A 22,468-nucleotide genomic window follows, 5' to 3' on the forward strand; every position below is an offset into this window, starting at 1 on the left:
GATATATACCATTTTTTGAACAGGCTACTATTGATTACTTGGAAATGAACTTGAAGAACAAACACATTTCCCATCTCTGAGGATTTCAAACTCTGCATGAAGAATCAATGGAAATAACGATTTCCAAAGCTCCACCTGTGCTTCCAGCAATCAAAGCAAATACAGGTCAAATAGAGCCTGTACCCATGGAAACCGTTTTCATTGGTAAGAAAGCCAGAGGTAAATTAGAATGGCATATTACTCAAAAAAAACTTCAGCACAATTGGGGTTTACCATTGTTTTATCAGAAGTCAGTAGAAGCATTCATTCCAGTTCCTCCAAAGTTGATTCCATCACAGCTAAACACACAAGCTGATTTCATTGTGGTCATTACTCCATGTGAGCTGCCATTTGTAGATGTTGAAATTAATAAAACATTGGAGTTGAATACAAGGAAAAAGATCATCAATCATAGATGGGGTCTTCCTAACTCTATTCAGTCATCTTTAAGAGATTTTATGGCTCCTGCACCATCAATGAATGATATAATGCAGTCAGAAATCATGGCAAGAAGGAAATCAAAGGCAAATAACATTGAAATAGGAGAGAATTATAAAACTAGTTATCCACAGAAAAGATTTGAACAATCAAAAATAGAAAAGTTGTCCTCAGCAAAATATAAAAGAGGTAGAAGGAAATCAAAAACAGCCAAATTAGGTGAAATATTTGTTTTTGCTCCTCTCAAACCAGAAGATACAAATAAAGTAGATGTATGTTTGATAAAGCAATGTCTAGAAATTCACATGGACTATTTTCCAGACATGGTGAAGGAGTTCTATAAAACCAGTTATCTTCCAGAGTCAAATAAATCAGTACCAAAGCTTACTGTACCTAGAAATGGATTCAAAAAGCCAAGAGCACTGTATATACCTTTTATTGAACAGGATATTGTTGCTCACTTAGAGCTTAATTTAAAGCACAAAAAGATTAACTATCTCTGGGGACTTGAAACTCTGTGTGATGAATCAATGGAAATGATGATTCTGAAAGGACCACCTGTGCCCCCAGCAATCAAGGTGATTGGAGCTCAAATAGAGCCTGTAGGTATGGAAATTAATTTCTGATAATGAAGTTCGAAAAGATCTTGAAAGACACATTACACGGAAGAGACTTCAGCAAAAGTGGGGCTTACCAGTACATATTCAAAGATCACAAAAAGCCTTCATTCCACCTGCTCCAAAACTAATACTATCCAAGTTAAATCCCCAGCCTAATTTTGTGATTGTCTTTGCCCCGACTGAGCTGACATTCCTTCACGAAGAACATAAAAATATACTGGAGTTCAATCTAAAGAAGAGAACTGTTAATCATAAATGGGGCCTTCCTAAGCTTATTCTGCCATCTTTGAATAATTTTATGGCTCCTGCTCCATCAATGAAGGATCTCATGCTACAAACTGAAATAATTAAAGAAACAAACATATTGAGCAACACTCACAGTGAAAAAGAAAACAGTAATGTGTTTCTTGAAGGCACATTTCCAATGCACATTCAAGGAGATTTTTTGTTGCCACAATATGGAAGAGGGAGCAACAGCAAAATATCAAACAAAGTAGCTGTCTTTGCTGGTCTCAAACCAGAACAGAAGAATAAATTAGAAGTGTGTTTAATAAAGCAAAATCTAGAAATTAAAATGCACCATTTGCCGGAACTGGTAACGTTGTTATACAAAAATACCTATCCATCACCATTAAAGAAACTTCTTCCAAGGCTAATTACACCTGGTGAAGGATTCAAAAAGCCAAGATTGTTGTATATACCTTTTATTGAACAGAATGCTGTTGATCGTTTAGAGTTGAACTTAAAGCACGAACAGATTATGCATCTCTGGATACTTGACACACTGTGTGAAATGTCAGCCGAAATGATGATTCCTAAAGGACCAAATATGTCCCCAGTAATTAAATCAAGTGGAGTTCAAATAGAACCTGTGGGTATGGAAACAGCTTTCATTGAAGATGAGGCTAGAGACAAATGGGATTGGCACATTACACAGAAAAAATTCGAGAACAACTGGGGCTTACCATTACATATTCAGAAATCAATTGATACATTCATTCCATCTGCTCCAAAACTGGTTCCCTCCCAGCTAAAACCACATTGTATTTATGTTATAGTTGTTACATCAGCCGATCTAGCTTTCATAAGTGCTGAACATAGAAAAAGATTGGAAGTGAATACAAAGAAAAATATCATAAATCAGAAATGGGGGCTCCCAAATCTTATTCAGTCATCCCTGAGGGACTTCATGACTCCACCTCCATTGCTGCAAGATCGCTTGCTCCAGTCAGAAATCATGAAAGATAGCAAAACATGTACCAACATTGACATCGATCTTATTTCCAAAATGATTATGAAACACAAAAAAAGAAAGTTACCTTCACTACATTACCAGAAAGTTTATAAAAAAGCAAACTTTAAGATAAGTACATTTCCAGATTTTGCCAACCTCAAACCAGAATGTAAAGATAAACTAAATATGTGCTTGTTAAAGCAAGCTCTCGATATTAAAGTACATTACTTACCTGATGTTGTGCAGGAATATTTAAAAAATGCTTACCCTGCAGCATCAAGAAAAACATGACCAAAACTTACTGTTGCTAGTGAAGGATATAAAAAACAAAGACCATGGTGCTTACTATTTGTTGAACAAGATGCCATTGATCACTTAGAGCTGAACTTAAAGCACAGACGAATTATCCATCTTTGGGGACTTGAAACTCTGTATGATGAATCTGTGGAAATGATGATTGCTATAGGACCACCTGTGCCTCCAGCAATCAAAGCAAGTGGAGCTAAAATAGAGCCCGTGGGTATGGAAAGAACATTCATTGAATGTGATATTAGGGACAGACTAGAATGGCACCTTACACAGAAAAAACTGCAACAGAACTGGGGTTTACCACTGCAGATTCAAATATCAGCAGAAACATTTATTCCGCTTGCTCCAAAACTGATTCCATCCCAACTAAATCCACAGCCGAGCTTTGGGGTACTTGTTGCTCCAACTGAACTAGCATTTCCAAGTAAAGAGCATAGGAAATTATTGGAACTCAATACGAAGAAGAAGATAATAAATCACAAATGGGGTCTCCCAACACTTATTCGGTCTTCGTTAGAGAAAGAGCCATGAAGTTTCTTATCAAGGAAATATCTTGTGCTGCAGCCAGAAGTAAAGAGAACCAATAAGATGGGGCCCAGCAATATTGATATAAGAAATAAGATTAGAATTCCTTTACAGATGAACAAAAGAGAGAAATTGTCTTTACAACATAAAAAAGGTAGCAAAAACACAAAGCCAAGCAAAACAGCAGAAGTGGCTGTTCTTGTCAACTTCAAACAAGAATATACCGATAAGCTAGATGTGTGCTTAAGAAAATTGCATCTAGAAATTAAAATGCATTGTTTGCCAGAAATGGTAAAAGAATTTTATAAAGAAAATTATCCTTCCAAGTCAAAGAAGCCATTAGGAAAGATTATCGCACCTAGTGAAGGATGCAAAAAGCCACATTCATTATATATCGCTTTTACTGAACAGGATTCAGTTGAGCGCTTGGAGCTGAACCTAAAGCATAAAATGATTTTCTGTCTCTGGGGGCTTCCAACTCTTTATGAAAAATCAATGGAAATGATGATTCCCAAAGGGCCACCTGTGCCTCCAGCAATGAAGTCAAGTGTAGCTAAAATAGAGCCTGTGGGTATGGAAACAACTTTCATTGATGATAAAGTAAGAGAGAACCTCGAAAGGTATGTTATACAGAAAAACCTTCAGAAAACCTGGGGCTTACCATCAGATATTCAGAGATCAGAAGAAGCATTTATTCCATTTGCTCCAAAACTAATTCCATCCCAACTAAAACCACAGCCTGCTTTTTCAGTAGTCAGTGTTCCAACTGAGCTAGCATTTCTTCGTGATGAGCATAAGAAAATATTGGAGATGAAAACAAAGAAAAAGATCATAAATTGCATGTGGGGTCTTCCCGAGCTGATCCAATCTTCTTTGAATAAGTGTATGCTTACTTCTCCAGATGTTTCCAGCAATACTAATGTGGGCAATAAAGAAAATAAAATGGTTCCTCAACACACAGTCCCAACAATCAAAAGGAGGAAATTATCCATGTTACAATATGAAAAGGGTGGCAGAAGCAAGAAAATTAAGAAAATTGATGAGGATTTTTATCTTGCTAGCTTCAAACCAGAATGGAAATACAAACTAGAGATCTGTTTAACAAAGTTGTGTCTAGAAATTAAGACAGGGTGCTTACCTGAAATGGTAAAGGAATTCTACAAAAGCACCTATCCTTCAAAATCAAAGAAACCTTTGCCAAAGCTTATTGTACTTGGTAAAGGATTTAAAATACCAAGACCACGTTATTTACCATTCATTGAACAAAATGCTGTTGATCACTTGGGGTTGAATTTAAAGCATAAATAGATGACCCATCTCTGGAAAATTTCAAATCTGTACGAAGAATCAATGGAAATAATGATTTCTAAAGGACCACCTGTGCCTCCAACAATCAAGGGAAATGTAGCTCAAGTATTCTCTGTGAGTATGGAAACAAGTTTCATTAAAGATGAAGCTAGAATCAGACTAGAAAGGCACATCACACAGAAAAAACTTCAACATAACTGGGGATTACCATTACTTATTCTAGAGATCACAAGAAGCATTTATTCTGCCTGCTCCAAAGCTAATTTCATCACAGCTAAAACCACAGCCTGATTTTGTTTTGTTTTTTGTTTCACTTGAACTGACCTTCCTAAGCTCAGAACATAGAAAAAGACTTGAACTGAATACAAGGAAGAGAATCATAAATTACAAATGGGGCCTCCCCAAGGCTGTTCAGTATTCTTTAAATAATTTTATGGCTTCTCTTGTGCTGCAATCTGATGTGATGGAAAGAAACAAGATATCTTCTAGTAATATTCAAGTGAGAAAAAGAAAAATAGTTACTCCAATGAATACATTTTTACAGACTAAAAAAGTAATGTCTTCTAAACAAAATCGAAAAGGTAGCAGAAAGCTGAAACTTAACAATGTCGGAGAGATGTGTCTTTCTGCTAAACTCAAGCCAGAATGTAAGGACAGGCTGGATATATGTTTGATAAAACTGTGTCTTGAAATTAAAATCTGTTGTTTCCCACAAATAGTGAATGAGATGTATAAAGCTGCCTATCGTCCAATGCCAAAAAAGCCATTTCCAAAGCCAATTGAACCTGGTAAAGGATTTAAAAAACCAAGATTGTTGTACATACCTTTTATTGAACAGGATGCTGTTGATCGCTTAGAGCTGAACTTAAAGCACAAACAGATTTCCCATCTCTGGGGACTTGCAACCCTATATGACGAATCAACAGCACTAATGATTCCGAAAGAACCACCTGTGCCTCCAGGGATCAGAGCAAGTGGAGCTCGAATAGAGCCTGTGGGTATGGAAACAACTTTCATTGACAATGAAACTAAAGACAGACTAGAATGGCATATTGTACAGAAGAAACTACAGCACAACTGGGGCTTTCCACTATGTATTCAAAGATCACAAGAAACATTTATTCCACTTGCTCCAAAACTAATTCCATCCCAGCTAAAACCACAGCTTAGTTTTGTGATAGTTGTTGCGCCCGTTGAGCTGACCTTCCTTAGTGATGGACACTGGAAAATACTGGAACTGAATATGAAAAAGAGAATTATAAATAACAAATGGGGTCTTCCAAAGTTAATTCAGTTATCGCTAAGGAGTTTTATACCTGTTGCCCCACAAATGAACCATTTCCTACTACAGCCACAAAAACGAGCAGTGCCTCCTTCTGCAAGCAATATTCTCCAGATGAAAAGCGGAAAGTTGCCTGCACTAAAGTATCAAAAAAGCATAAAAGCAAAAAAGAATAGTGAGGTATATGATAACCTCAGAGTTGCATGTGGAGCTGTTGTAGATTTCTGCTTTATAAAGCAATGTTTAGAAATTAAAATGGAGTATCTACCTAAACTGGTAATGGATGCCTATAGTGCTATCTATGCTCAAGCGCCAAAGATAATTTTACCAAAGGCTATTTTACCTGGCAAAGGATTTAAAAAGCAAAGATCATCATATATGCCTTTTACTGAACAAGAAGCAGTTGATCGTTTGGAGTTGAACTTAAAGCACAAAGAGATTACCCATCTCTGGGGATTTCCAACTCTCTATGAAAAATCATTGGAAATGATGATTCCTAAAGGGCCACCTGTGCCTCCAGTAATAAAAGCTGGTGGAGCTCAAATAGAGCTTGTGGATATGGAAACAACTTTCATTAAAAATAATACAAGAGACAGGCTAGAATGGCACATAACCCAGAAAAAACTTCAGTACAATTGGGGCTTACCATTACATATTCAGAGATCAGAAGATGCATTTATTCCATTTGCTCCAAAACTAATTCCATCCCAGCTATAACCACAGCCTGCTTTTTCAGTAGTCATTGTTCCAACTGAGCTAGCATTTCTTCGTGATGAGCATAAGAAAATATTGGAGATGAAAACAAAGAAAAAGTTTATAAATTGCAAGTGGGGTCTTCCCAAGCTTATCCAATCATCTTTGAATAAGTTTATGAGTACTTCTCCAGATGTTTCCAGCAATACTAATGTGGGCAATAAAGAAAATAAAATGGTTCCTCAACACACAGTCCCAACAATCAAAAGCGGGAAATTATCCATGTTACAATATGAAAAGGGTGGCAGAAGCAAGAAACAAAGAAAATTGATGAGGATTTTTTTCTTGCTAGCTTCAAACCAGAATGGAAATACAAAACTAGAGACCTGTTTAACAAAGCTGTGTCTAGAAATTAAGACAGGGTGCTTACCTGAAATGGTAAAGGAATTCTACAAAAGCACCTATCCTTCAAAATCAAAGAAACCTTTGCCATAGCTTATTGTACTTGGTAAAGGATTTAAAAAACCAAGACCACGTTATTTACCATTTATTGAGCAAAATGCCATTGATCACTTGGAGTTGAATTTAAAGCATAAACTGATGACCCATCTCTGGAAAATGTCAAATCTGTACGAAGAATCAATAGAAAGAATGATTTCTAAAGGACCACCTGTGCCTCCAACAATCAAGGGAAATGTAGCTCAAATATTCTCTGTGAGTATGGAAACAAGTTTCATTAAAGATGAAGCTGGAGGCAGACTAGAATGGCACATCACACAGAAAAAACCTCAGTGCAATTGGGGCTTACCGTTTCATATTCAAAGATCACCAGAAGTATTCATTCCACCTGCTCCAAAACTGATTCTATCCCAGCTAAATCCCAAGTCTGATTTTGCAATAGTTGTTGTTCCTTCTGAACTGGCATTTCTTAGTGACGAACTTAGGCAAACCCTTGAGCGAAATATAAAGAAAAGATTTATAAATCGCAAATGGGGTCTTCCCAAAGTTATTGACTTTTCATTAATGCAATTTATGGCTCCTACTCCAGATAATAAAGGCTTCATACCACCATCAAAAAATCTGAAAGAAAACAACACAATGTCTAACAGTAACAATTTAGATAAGAGTTATAAAGTGTTCCCTCAGGGTACAAACTTCCGACTCAAAGGAGGAAAATTATTTTCACAACGTGAAAGAGATGAGGTAAACATACATAAAGTAAAATAAATGTCTGCCAATGTTAACCTCAGACCAGAGTGTAAAAATAATCTGGCTGTGAGCTTGACCAACCAGTGTCTGGAAATTAAAATGGATTGTTTGCCTAAATTGATAAAGGAATTCTACAAAAATACTTATCCTCCAATATCAAAGAAACCTTTACCAAAGTTAATTGCACCTGGCAGGGGATTTAAAAAACCAAGAATACGATATATTCCTTTTACTGAACAAGATGATATTGATCGGACAGAGATGAACTTGAAACACAGACAACTTTTATATCTCTGGGGACTTGAAACGCTGTATGAAAAGACATTGGTAATGATGATTCCCAAAGGACCACCAATGATGATTCCCAAAGGACCACCTGTACCTCCACCAATTAAGACTAGTCAAGTTCAAATAAAGCCTATAGGTGGGCCAACAACATATGTTTGTGAAGAAGTCAAGAAGTTTCTAGAATGGCATATTTTGCAGAAAAAACTTCAACGTACTTGGGGCTTACCATCACATTTTCAGAAGTCAGCAGAAGCATTTATCCCACTTGCTCCGAAACTGATTATAAGCCAGCTAAGTCCACAGCCTGATTTTGAAATAGTTATTGCTCCAGTTGAGTTAGCATTCATAAATGATGAGCACAAAAAGGCACTAGAAATGAATACAAAGAAAAGGACTGTAAATCATATATGGGGCCTCCCCAGGCTTATTGAGTCATCTTTAAATGAATTTCCTCCACCAATAAAGGATTTCATAAAACAATTTAAAATTAAGAAAAAGAAAAGAGTAAGGTCCAGAACCAAAGACATAACAAAGTATTATAAAATGGTTTATTCCCAGTGCACATCTCTTCTGAACAAAGGAGAGAAAAATACTTCGGATTTTGGAAGTTTTAAGAAAAGTGTCAAAATGAAAAAGAGAGAAAAGAGGATGTCTACTGTTGTCAAATTTAAACCAGAATGTAACATTAGGTTAGATATGTGTTTAATAAAACAAAGTTTATCTAGTAAACTTCTACCTGAAATGGTAACACAGTTGTACAAACAAACTTATCCTCCAGTATTGAAGAGACCATTACCAAAACTCATAACACCTGGCAAAGGATTTAAGAGACCAAGATTACCATATATTCTGTTTGCTGAACAAAATAGTATTGATCGCTTGGATATGAATTTAAAGCACAAACAGATTAATCATCTTTGGGGTATTGCACCTACATTTGCCAAGTCAATAGAAATGATTCCTAAAGCACCTTTACTTCCAGCAATTAAAGCAAGTGGAGCTAAAATAGAGCATATCGGTATGGAATTAGCCTTCCAGTATAATGAAACAGTTGACATTCTAGAATGGCACATTACAATGAAAAGATTTCAGCACCAGTGGGGCATACCATTGCATATCCGAAGATCAGTGGACGCATTCATTCCATCTCCTCCAAAACTGGTTCTATCCCATTTTAGCCGGTGTCCCGATGTTGATATTGCTGATTCTTTAAAGAGCTAATATTGCTAAGTGAGAAATATAAGGAAGCATTGGAAATAAATACAAACAACCGGATCATAAATCACAGACAGGGTCTTCCCAATATTATTCAGAACTCTTTGAGTAGTTTTATACCTCCCACTCCACCAGTATGCATGCAACTGTTAGAGACTGGAGAAGGAAGTACAACAGGATTGAATAGATCTGAACTGAGCAAAATTAATACAGTTTTTCCTGCTGAACAGAAGTTATTGGCAAGCACAACAAACGGTAAAGATGGTAAGGAAAGCAACAGTGTAAATAGTATGGAAGAACTTTCTGTCAGTCCAAAACTGGAATTTAAAGATAAAGTTGAAGTAGATGTGGCAAAGCAATCTATACAAATGCAATCAGTGGATAAATTTTCAGCCACAAGTAAAAGTTTGCTGAAACTGAATACCCCTTATAAAAAACAAAACTTAAAGAGCAAATGGAGTGACGATTGTCTTGAGGTAGATTGTTCCATAGCATCACCCAGTTATAGGCCAAAATCTATGAAAATCGTGAGTTCTTCAACTTGGACATCAGATCAGAAATTGGCTGATTTGGCAGATAAACCAGTGACTATTGTGGGACTGTCTTTCGGTCCAGCAATAATAGGAGCAAACCTGCCTTCATCCCCCATGACTGTGCAAGAGGAGTTCAACATTTATCTGAAACAAAATATAGGTTCTGTTTTGATGCCACGTCCTGTTCGTTATGCAGATTGTGAAGAAATCTTATCAAAAAATGCAAGAGACTTTGGGAATAATGTATCCTGTTCAGAACAATTGACTGAGGAAACAAACAATCATATTCAGCAAGATGAAGAACATGGATATGTTAAAATAATTGCAGGTGCTATTGTTAAAACCCAGAATGAGGAAGAACAAGTGCAGGTTGATCTATCAGAAATAATTTGTGCACAGCCTTCACCTACAGAACTTTGTGATGCCTTGCAAGAAAGAATAATTATTGCATCTCAAGATCCTTATGATGGAAATTACTTGAGCGTTCCTGCTGAGGAACTCCATTGTGCTTATTATGAAACCCTCAATGAATCATATATTTCCAGAACTCATGTTGTGAAGAAAGAATGCAGGAAAACTTTTCAAAGTCAGTATTCAAATCAAACAAAACCAGATAATACTTTGCGAAAGTCAAAGGCTAAATTTTCCAAGCAAGATTGTCAGAGACCAAGAACATTTAAACATAAAGAAGAAGATGAAAATTCTGAGTTATGCAGCCAAAGCATTCTTTTTGTTAGCCCAACTGAAGAGCTGCAGAACACAGTTATAATGATCTGCGGTTCAGATACAGACCAAAAAGAGAAATCGTACCCTTACTCACATTGTGACAGACCAGAAAGCACAAGGTCATCAAGAAAAACTTCTCACAGTCGTAGACATGATGAAAGATCCTCACGAAGCTCCACGCCCCATAGTCCTGGATGTCAGCAAGATTTTTCACAAGAGGATTCTCCGTTTACAACAAATGAAGACTATGAAGGTACTGTATAGTCTGATGTTTTTGTCAGATGGTAACATTTTGTAAATAAGTATAATTGCCACCAAAACCATATTTATTTTGCCTTAAAAGTTTCTATATGTAAAAATGTAATTAAAGATAAGCATAACTAATTAACCAAAATTGGTATATCTTCTATTTGCTGTGTTAATTTGGATGTATGATGTGGATAGTCTGTTTCACATTGTAAGCATAAACCATCCAACCCGTGGCCACTACCTGTCAGCAGAAAAATGTCAGATGCATATCCTCTCAAAAAGAGTATAGTAAATTCTAATTTAAATAAAATCATTTTATTACTAATAGTTGACAACTTGTCCCAAATTTGCACAGCCTTCTGGTACATTTCTACTGTAACTCTGTAGCTAGATCTTTGCTGGGAATTTCTGGGAGGCCTTTTCTGCGACGGAACCTTCAACTGCCCCAAATGAGGGTGTGTGGTAGGGACTCTACATTGGGAATTCCAATTCTTCCAATCTCAGTAGGACCCCATATAAATTTGGAGGCCATACAGTATGCCCATTAAGATGAGAACTACAAACCTCCACAATGGGGCCCCATCAGAGGTTCAAGATCAGGAATGCTGCCCGGATCCCCAAACAGCTGGATGGACAGGTAGTCATTTAAGGAGTGCTTCATTTCAAGAATAAAAATAATGCCACAATAGTTCTTACTTTCTTTATAATTCTGCATTTGTTACATACACAGAGGTCTGACCAGAAGTACTGAGGAGAAGGTGTTACGCTTCAGTCAGTGATAGCACTCCCGACTGATTCAGAATGTCACATATTTAAGTGCCACATCAGGTCTTGAGCACATAATCTATGCTGACAGTTTAGCTGAGTAGAAACATAGAAAATAGGTGCAGGAGTAGTCCATTCGGCCTTCGAGCCTGCACCACCATTCAATAAGATCTGGCTAATCATTCACCTCAGTACCCCTTTCCTGCTTTCTCTCCATACCCCTTGATCCCTTTAGCCGTAAGGGCCATATCTAACTCCCTCCTGAATATATCCAATGAACTGGCATCAACAACTCTCTGCGGTAGAGAATTCCACAGGTTAACAACTCTCTGAGTGAAGAAGTTTCTCCTCATCTCAGTCCTAAATGGCTTACCCCTTATCCTAAGACTGTGTCCCCTGGTTCTGGACTTCCCCAACATCGGGAACATTCTTCCTGCATCTAAACTGTCCAGTCCTGAATTTTATATGTGTCTATGAGATCCCCTCTCATCCTTTTAAACTCCAGTGAATACAGGCCCAGTCGATCCAGTCTCTCCTCATATGTCAGTCCTGCCATCCCGGGAATCAGTCTGGTGAACCTTCGCTGCACTCCCTCAATAGCAAGAGTGTCCTTCCTCAGATTAGGAGACCAAAACTGAACACAATATTTCAGGCGAGGCCTCACCAGGGCCCTGTAAAACTGCAGTAAGACCTCCCTGCTCTTATACTCAAATCCCTTAGCTATGAAGGTCAACATGCCATTTGCCTTCTTCACCGCCTGCTGCACCTGCATGCCAACTTTCAATGACTGATGTACCATGACACCCAGGTCTTGTTGCACCTCCCCTTTTCCTAATCTGCTGCCATTCAGATAATATTCTGCCTTCGTGTTTTTGCCCCCAAAGTGGATAACCTCACATTTATCTATATTATACTGCATCTACCATGCATTTGCTCACTCACCTAACCTGTGCAATGCAGCCTGCAGCCTCTTAGCATCCTCCTTACAGCTCACACCGCCACCCAGCTTACTGTCATCTGCAAACTTGGAGATATTACACCCAATTCCTTCATCCAAATCATTGATGCATATTGTAAATAGCTGGGTTCCCAGCACTGAGCCCTACGGCACCCCACTAGTCACTGCCTGCCATTCTGAAAAGGACCTGTTAATCCCGACTCTCTGCTTCCTGACTGCCAACCAGTTCTCTATCCACGTCAGTACATTACCCCCAATACCATGTGCTTTGATTTTGCACACCAATCTCTTGTCTGGGACCTTGTCAAAAGCCTTTTCAAAGTCCAAATATACCACATCCACTGGTTCTCCCTTGTCCACTCTACTAGTTACATCCTCAAAAAATTCTAAAAGATTTGTCAAGCATGATTTCCCTTTCATAAATCCATGCTGACTTGGACCGATCCGATCATGTCACTGCTTTCCAAATGCGCTGCTATTTCATCTTTAATAATGGAATCCAACATTTTCCCCACTACTGATGTCAGGCTAACCGATCTATAATTACCTGATTTCGCTCTCATTTTTTAAAAAGTGATGTTACATTAGCTACCCTCCAGTCCATAGGAACTGATCCTGAGTCGATAGACTGTTGGAAACTGATAACCAATGCATCCAATATTTCTAGGGCCACTTCCTTAAGTACTGTGGGATGCAGACAATCAGGCCCCGGGGATTTATCGGCCTTCAATCCCATCAATTTCCCCAACACAATTTCCTGCCTAATAAGGATTTCCTTCAGTTCCTCCTTCTCACTAGACCCTCGGTCCCCTAGTATTTCCGGAAGCTTATTTATATCTTCCTTCGTGAAGACAGAACCAAAGTATTTGTTCAACTGGTCTGCCATATCTTTGTTCCCCATTATAAATTCACCTGAATCTGACTGCAAAGGACCTACGTTTGTCTTCACTAATCTTTTTCTTTTCACAAATCTATAGACGCTTTTGCAGTCAGTTTTTATGTTCCCAGCAAGCTTCCTATCATACTCTATTTTCCCCCTCCTAATTAAACCCTTTGTCCTCCTCTGCTGGATTCTAAATTTCTCCCAGTCCTCAGGTTTGCTGCTTTTTCTTCCCAATTTGTATGCCTCTTCCTTGGATTTAACACTATCTCTAATTTCCCTTGTTAGCCACAGTTGAGCCACCTTCCCTGTTTTATTTTTACTCCAGACAGGGATGTACAATTGTTGAAGTTCATCCATTTCATGTACTGTTGGAGGTGCTGTCATTCAAATGAGATGTTAAACTGAGATCTGATCTTTTCTCTGAGGCGAACAAAAAGATTCTTATTTGAAGAAGAGCAGCAAATTCTCCCAGTGCCTTGAACAACATTTATTTGTTACCCATCATCTTCCATACAAGTAGACATAGGTCTTCTTGGCTTGCCTGTGATAGTATTACAGCCACCTTTCATGTATGCTCCTCTAAGATGCACAAGGATATCCTGTAATAGTTACCTGACCTTTTTTTTAACAATCCGTGTGTTTCTCTCTGACCCTTTGTTTCACTCTCTTCAATTTAATAATTTCTTTATGTGACCTCTGCTGTTGTCCAGCTCGTGCCATCTGGCCTCAATTACAGTAATCAGTGCCTCCACTTCAACCTGTAAGGAATTCTTGGTTCTCGAGCCACATTGCATATTGCATTGCAGCTCCGATTTTTCCACTAAGAATTAAAGTTCTCACACACAACTGGCTCTTTAAAAGTGGATAAGTGTAGACCGGGAGCTGTACTAGGCATGCGTGCCCATAGCGGTCATGTCAAAAACGTCCCTTTTTTTTGCGCATATGCACAAGGGGGCTGTCATTTACTCTACATGCCTACTGTTTGTACTATCACAAGGTGTGCCAACTGAGGGCACAGCAGTGGGAGACTTGTAGGTTGCCTGTACAGGTGTGCCTGGCCTAGTATAAGAAGCAGGCCACCAGGTGTGATCCTCACTCTGGAGTTAACAAATAAAGGACTAAGGTCACGATAGTTCAAGTGCAGCACATTGCCTCATGGAGTCATTATTAGACCATCCAAGACACAACAATTGCCGACAAGATTACAGACTTTCACGCGAAAATGACTACCCTTGGTACGTTGCAGCAGTTCGCCGATGGTGATGATTGGGACGCCTTCGTGGAGAGGCTCGAACATTTCTTCACAGCAAACGACCTGGCAGGAGACGATCCGGCCACACTGGTTGATAAGCGCAGAGCTATCCTGCTAACCAGTTGTAGGCCCACCGTCTATGGCCTCATCAGGGACTTGCTGGCACCAGGACGTATGAGGAGCTTGTAACACTGATCCATGAGCAACTCAAGCCCAAGGAGAGCATCCTCACAGCCGGACACCGGTTCTACACCCACCAACGGCCTGAAGGCCAGGAAATCGCGAAATACGTCGCAGACCTCAGGAGGCTGGCGGCACCGTGTGATTTCGGCGACCACCTCAACGAAGCGCTACGGGGCATTTTTGTCATTGGAATCGGCCATGAGGGCCTTCTTCATAAGCTACTGTCGGTGGATACCACAGTCGCACTGCAGAAGGCCATCTCTGTGAGCCAGGCATTCATGACCTCGACCTGCGGTTCTAGCCAAATGACTCACTCTCAGGACTCAAACCCGGCAGGTTTTGTGCACAGTGTGGACTGTAGAACGCGAACCATCTCAGCCTCCGAGTCCCTTAACTCAGAGTCCGCTGGTGGGGGCTAATCGAGTAGCTCCATGCTGGCATTGTGGAGGGAATCACAGGGCTCACCAGTGCCGCTTTAAAGACTATGTATGCAAGGGCTGCTGCACAAAGGGCCACTTCCAGTAAATGTGTAAGAAAAATATGACTCACTGTCGATGAAGAGTCTGCAAATGGCCATGAATCCTGCGCGGATTATGAAACGATAAGCAGAGAGGCAGCTCAGCCCCACGATGAGGTATATAGCATGTTTACCTGCACCACCGAGTGTTCCCCGTTGAGGATGGAAGTCGAGATAGATGGTGTTCCAATTTTCATGGAAGTGGACACGGGGGCGAGCCAGTCAGTAATGAATAAGAAGCCTTTGAGAGACTATGGGACAATCAAGCTGAACGACCAAGTTGGCCCCGTTTCAGGCAAAGCTGCGCACCTACACCGATGAACTTATCCCAGTATTTTGTAGTTCGAATGTAAAGGTACTCCATGATGGCACGGTGCACAAGTTACCTCTGTGGATTGTTGCAGGTGATGGACCAACGCTACTCCAAAGAAGGTGGATGGAGAAGATCCATTGGAAGTGGGAAGACTTCACCCCTCCAGCGATCGACGTCCTCCGCATTTGGAGCCACAGCAAGCCCTCACTTGAGGGGGGACCCGGCACCAGAAAGCAGACCAGCACAGCACCCGAGGCACAGAACGCTCAGCACTACTGCGTGGAAATCCAGCTGGGACGACCCGAATGCACCTTTCAGGCTCCGGTGGCAGGACTCCAGAGGAAGAAAATCGGATCCAAAGGCGACTTTCCAGCTTCAGTGGCAGAACCCGGGGAGAAGAGTGATAGGTCCTTACGATACAGTATAAATGCACACGAGGCCCATGCTTGAGAGAAAGTCAGTCTGTGACCTATCCTTTATTCCTTAGCACTCAAGTGATGAAGGTGGGTGGAGCTTCCCCTTTTGTATCTGAAGGTCCAGGTTAGGAGTGTCTCCCACTTAGTGATCATTGTTCTTACAGTGTACAACTTAGGTCAGATTATACATGGGTTACAATGCTGGTTGAATACATGACATCACCTCCCCCACAAAGTCTTATTGGGATCACAGATTGAGTCTCTCTGGTGGTTTACGCTCTCTTGTAGAGCACCTGAGTTGGGGCTCCGGTTGTTGGGTGCTGGCCTGAGTGCCTGCTGTTTGCGGTGCCTCAGGCCAGTCCGGACTGCCTACAGTGATTGGGCTCTCCTTCCTTTGGTTCCAGTGTTCGGTCACCTGTGGTGGAGTGAACTCAACGTCGTGTTCTTCCTCTGCTTCTTCAATGGGATTGCTGAACCTCCTTTTTGTTTGATCCACGTGTTTGTGGCAGATTTTCCATTGGTAAGTTTAACGACCAAAATCCTATTTCCCTCTTTGGCAATCACAGTGCCTGCGAACCATTTGGGCCCTGCAGCATAGTTGAGGACAAAACCAGGAACATTTACATCAGTACATCGCGCCCTCGCATTCCTGTCATGGTAGTCATATTGTGGCTGGCGCCTGCTCTCGACAATTTCTTTCGTGGTGGGGTGTATAAGGGATAACCGGGTTTTGAGCGTCCTTTTCATTAGCAGCTCTGCGGGTGGAACCCCTGTGACCGAGTGTGGTCGGGATCTATAGGCCAACAGGAGGCGTGATAAGCGTCTTTGAAGGGAACCCCCTTGGATTCTGAGCTTCCACTGTTTGATTATCTGCACTGCTCGTTCTGCCTGGCCGTTTGAGGCCGGCTTGAATGGTGCCATTCTGACATGGTTAATTCCATTGCCTGCCATGAAGTCCTGGAATTCAGTGCTTGTGAAGCATGGGCTATTGTCGCTGACCAAGACGTCCGGTAGACCGTGGGTGGCGAACATTGCCCGTAGCCTTTCTACCGTGGCAGAGGATGTGCTTGAATTTAAAATGTCACACAATCCATTTGGAGTAGGCGTCTACGACAACCAAAAAAAATTTTCCCATGAAAGGACCTGCGTAGTCCACATGGATGCGTGACTATGGCTGGGCAGGCCATGGCCAGGGGCTATGGGGGGGATTCCCTGGGCGCATTGCCCAGCAGAGCACACATGTTGCACCTGTGAACACAAAGTTCCAGATCTGCGTCTATCCCTGGCCACCAAACATGTGACCTGGCAATTGCCTTCATCGTGACAATGCCCGGGTGCTCATTGTGGAGTTCTCTGATGAACACCTCTCTGCCCATCTGGGGCATGACTACTCGGTTTCCCCACAGTAGACAATCGGCTTGAATCGAGAGTTCATCCCTTCGCCTGTGAAATGGTTTAAATTCCTCAGGGCATGCCCTGTACGTGGCTGCCCAGTCCCCATTCAGGACACATTTCTTGACTAGAGACAATAGCGGGTTTCTATTTGCCCAGAATTTAATCTGACGGGCTGTCACAGGTGAGCCTTCGCTTCCAAAAGCTTCAACATCCATGACCATCTCAGCACCATGCTCGGTCGCCCCCTCACTGGTGGCTAGTGGGAGCCTGCTGAGTGCATCGGTGCAGTTTACGGTGACCGGTCTGTGCCGAATTGTATAGTCGTAGGCTGCTAACGTGAGTGCCCACCTCTGTATGCAGGCCAATGCGTTTGCATTTATGGCGTTGTCGGCCAAAATGGACGTTAGGGATTGTGATCTGTCTCCAGCTCAAATTTCCAGCCAAACAGGTACTGGTGCATTTTCTTTACCGCATATACACATCCACCCGACACCATAGGACGACGCATCACACGTTAACACAAGTTTCTTATATGGGTCGTATAGTGTTAACAGTGTTAGAACATAACAAATTACATGCTCTATTAATAGCCCTTTCCTGGCTGTCCCGCCAGATCCATGCGCGACCTTTGCGTAGGAGCACGTGTAGCAGCTCTAGCAGCGTGCTCAATTTGGGAAGAAAGTTACCAAAATAGTTCAGGAGCCCCAGGAACGAACGCAGCTCCGTCGTGTTACGGGGTCTGCGTGCTCTGTGGATCGCTTCCATCTTGGATGCAGAAGGACTGATCCTGTCCGCTGCTACCCTCATCCCCAGGAATTGTACCTCTGGAGCTAGGAGGACGCACTTCGCCTTTTTCAGTCGCAGCCCTACCCGGTCCAGTCTGCGTAGCATCTCCCCCAGGTTGTGGAGGTGTTCTTCAATATCGTAACCCGTGATGAGGATGTTGTCTTGAAAAACCACCGTCCCTGGAATCGACTTGAGGAGGCTTTCCATCTTTCATTGGAAGATCGCGGCGACCGAGCGAATCCTGAACGGACATCTGTTGTACTCAAACAACCCCTTGTGTGTTGTGATGGTGGTCAGCTTCTTCAATCACTCACCAGCTCCTGGGTCATGTAAGCTGAGGTCAGGTCCAATTTTGAAAAAAGTTTGCCATCAGATAGCATCGCAAAGAGGTCCTCCGCTCTCGGTAGCGGGTACTGGTCTTGGAGTGACACCCGATTGATGGTGGCCTTGTAATCACCACATATCCTGACTAACCCATCCGCCTTGAGCACCGGCATGATCCGGCTCGCCCAGTCACTGAATTCAACTGGCGAGATGATGCCTTCCCTCAGCAGGCGGTCCAATTCGCCTTCTATCTTTTCCCGTATCACGTACGGCACCGCTCTGGTCTTGTGGTGTACTGGCCTGGCGTCGGCGTTTATGTGAATCACTACCTTGGCCCCCATGAAAGTGCCAATGCCATTTTGAAATAATGAGTCAAATTTGTCCAGGATCTGTGAGCATGATACTAGCTCCACAGAAGAAATTGCATTGACATCGCCCCATTTCCAGTCCATGACAGCAAGCCAACTCCTCCCCGTAGTGCGGGACCGTCCCCCGGGACAACCCAGAGTGGCAACCTGTTCTCCGAATCTTTGTGGGTCACGACTACCGTGGCACTGCCTAGCACCGGAATGATCTGCTTTGTGTAAGTCCGTAGCTGTGCGTCAATCGGCAATAATTTTGGTCTCCTGGCCTTGGACGCCCACAACTTTTCGAACTGTTTGATACCCATCAGGGACTGGCTGGCACCTGTGTCTAGCTCCATTGATATTGGGATGCCATTGAGGAGCACTTTCATCATTATCGGTGGTTTCCTGGTGTATGAACTATATACGTGCTCCACATGAACTCGCTGAACTTCAACTTCCAGCGATTTCCCCCAGCGTTCATTTCTGCAATTTCTGCAGGTATTTTGCTCATCTCTGCAAACTCCGGCTGAGTGTGTGCCTCCACGCCTCCAACATGAGCTGCTGTTGGAAACAAAAGTTCCCTTGCCAGTCGATCGTCCCTGTCTGCCCCTGTGACTTTACTTGAATGCGCCATTAACAGGTGTTGATGGCCCCATTACTGGCCGCATTGTCTCTTGCAATGGTGTGAATCGCCGTTCAACTTGCCATTGTCTCTGTCGAATTCCCCCTCGATGAGCAGGGGTGTTGATTTATTGTCGAGCCTCCAGCAATGGTCCTTCCCTTTAAGGGAGGGAAGGAACCTCGGATCCCGGCAGCGCTGCACTGGACATTGTGCAACGCTCTGCCGCTACCACCCCTCTTGCCTGGTTTAGCGCTCCAAGGGAAGTGGTAGCGCTTGATTTAGCGCTCCACTTCCTTCCCGGAGCATTAAACCCAAAGTTCGCATCGGCTTCACTTGCACAGCGCCCGGCGATATTTTTGAACTCCTTTGAAAGTTATCGCTTCGAACGGGGCGCTGCACAATCTAAACTATCGACTTGATGTTTCATTAGTACATCAATTCTATATATTCTTTTTCAGTTTCTAAAGCATCCGCTCTAAATTTCTTTCTTATCCTGTAGGGTACTTTCACGATAAGAATACCCCCAGTATGAACCAATAATGTATTTTTGAGCATTACAGATAAGAAAGATCTCAGATAAAATCCCTGGGAACATCTCAGTTTTACGTCTAATCCAAAAGACGGTTTAGTAATTACTGGTACCATATCATGCAGCACAAGTGTCGAAACCTTTCTTTGAACAATTTCATGTAATGTAGAATAGAATTCTAATAGCATTAATAACTGTGGCATTTTTTGGAAAAATGCTGTTAGTATATTTTATCTAAGTCAAGCATACTGTGCATTATTTTGAATTGTACAGAATTTGGTAACATATACTAATTGCATGACAAAAACTTAATGATATATTTTTCTATTTTTTAGTCTATTACCAATCTGAGAGTCCATTATTATCACATCCAGTACACTAGGACAAATTAAACAAGAGAAGGTACTATGAGTAATGTATGTTAAGAATTCAGCTTTAACAACCATTTATTACTTGCCACACTGAAAAACTAATAACATGAAAAAATTGTTTTCTTGAATTGCAGTTTCATCATCAGGATTTCTTAAAACTTACAGCCACAAGCCATGACATCGATGAAGCAAATGAATCATTGTTGCCTGCTGATCTGATACAGTTACATCACATGTAGCATTTCACTTGCTTAAATAAACATCATTATGGCAAAGTGAATAATACATGGATAGCCTTTTAGTTAAATGCAAACATAATTTGGAAAGAGGTTATGAGTAGGAATCTTGGAAGCCTACATACTAACAAATTTCACATGGTGTTTATCACAAGTTGAGACACTAAATAGGATAAATGCAATCAGAAAGTAGGCCTTCACTCATTTAATATATGACACGGATTTCCAGCTGTGGATTCAACCGGTGTATTTTAATACGTTAAGGAGAACCCAAGAGGTAATTTAAACTTGTGTATAATTTCCTGATATTCCTGCCTGCATATCACCGATTCATATTCATATTACAAAGTTTCCAGGCTTGCCAGATGCACAGCTGAATATTGGCCCGGAATTTGCAGCCAGCAGCAAAGCGAAGACACTCCACACAGGGATCTCGCAATCCGTGTCGAGAGCTTTGAGTTTTCTGACCTTGAATTCAATTCAACGGAAGTTAATAGGGATTCCATTTTGTGAATTGTTGTGACATCAACAGGCTGTCTAAGCAGCTAATCAAAAGGCAGAATTCTCACAGACAGCAAACAAGGAAGTGGGTAAGCCCTTAATATTCTAAAGGGGAGAAATTCCCCAGCGCCTCGATTGGGGGCAGTAACCGACTCGGGGCTGGACTACCTTCACCCGGCGCAGAAGTTCTGCTCCGACCGCAAAATTGCAGTTACCACCCATCACAGGAAGGATGCGCTCCACTTCCTGTAGGGGCGGGTTCCAGGGCACTACTGGAGCGAGTTGGTCAGCTCTACACAGCTGCTCCCCAGTGGCGGGCGGTGCAAAATGGGCAATTTCGACCCCCAACTTTTTTAAATAGTTAGAGAGAGCAAAACAAAGGTTGGAGCTCTCACATGGGGAAAAAGCAAACCTAAAATAAAGATGCACAAACTTAAAAATGTTTTTAAATCATTTCTTAAAATGAACAAATCTCACACTGCACAAAATTTAAATTATTACGCTGTTAAAGCCCCAATTATATCTAATCTCTTTGGATGGAACTTTTAATTTAACAGTGTACTTACTGCGGTAGAGCCGAAGTTTCCGTCTGTTTCAGTGATTTATGCGATTTCACTGATTTCTGTGGGGGTCAAGTGGAGGTGGGCACGGCACAGCCAGTTGTGGAGCTGTCATTGACAGACCCCAGCTTCGGGTTTCTGCATGTGCACCAAATCCAAAAGTTGTGGTCAGTTTCAAATTCAGGGCCAAAGGAGATAAAGAGCTATACTTGGACATTGTTAGAAGCAATTAAAAAACATTTTTTTTAATGTCATAATTTAAAGGACACATCCATTTTTTTCTGTAACTAATTAATCTCCCGTGGTGTTGCACATGGGGAGTCGAGACCACTTCAGACTAAGCAGAGTTAGCGGATGGGAAGATATTGAAGGCAGATGAGGAGAATAGAGGCAGTTGGAAGGTGACTAAGGAGAGACAGAGGTGAGGGAGGAGAGTGAGCGGGGAGGAAAAAAGCAAGTCAGGTAAAGGGGAGTGAAGAGGTGGGGGGAAGAATGAGAGGAGAGCATAGAAGGTGAGGTGAGCAGTAGGGAGATGGAGAGAGGAGGGGAGAAAAAGAGGAGGGAGTGAAGAAAAAGTTGGATGGGGTTGAGGAGAGAGTGAGAGGAAATGATGGCGAAGACAAGGAAGGGAAAAGGAGAGGAGTGGGTCAGGAGACGAGGAAAGGAAGGGGTTGACAAGAGGGGAGCGAAGAAGAGAAGGGAGGGGAAAGAGGATAAGAGGAGAGGAGAATAGACACTGGGGATGGTAGGGGATGGGGAGGGTAACGAGAAGGAAAGGAAGGTAGAGTGACGACAGTGCAGCTAGCTGCTACAGGGTTATGCAAAGAGGAGAGAAATGGGAA

The 22,468-nt window shown here is 41.7% G+C and overlaps 1 protein-coding gene across 3 annotated transcripts in view; it reads left to right on the top strand.

Moving 5' to 3' along the window:
• The window catches only part of LOC139247827 (uncharacterized), a 44,622-nt gene extending 24,010 nt beyond the window's left edge, over positions 1-20,612 (top strand). For 2 of the 3 annotated variants that reach the window (XR_011590966.1, XM_070871793.1), the window contains exons 1-3: positions 417-10,672; positions 20,294-20,360; positions 20,464-20,612. Coding sequence is in view for 1 of the 3 variants with exons in the window: in XM_070871793.1 (XP_070727894.1) it covers positions 9,301-10,672; positions 20,294-20,340 (1,419 nt within the window). In the remaining 2 variants the exon portion in view is untranslated. Of the gene's footprint in view, positions 1-416; positions 10,673-20,293; positions 20,361-20,463 lie in introns of those variants that run through there. The other variant, XR_011590967.1, reaches the window with a different exon arrangement.
• Positions 20,613-22,468: the final 1,856 nt, after the last annotated feature.

Source organism: Pristiophorus japonicus, unplaced genomic scaffold, assembly GCF_044704955.1.
Source record: "Pristiophorus japonicus isolate sPriJap1 unplaced genomic scaffold, sPriJap1.hap1 HAP1_SCAFFOLD_283, whole genome shotgun sequence".
NCBI classification, from domain to species: Eukaryota; Metazoa; Chordata; class Chondrichthyes; family Pristiophoridae; genus Pristiophorus; species Pristiophorus japonicus.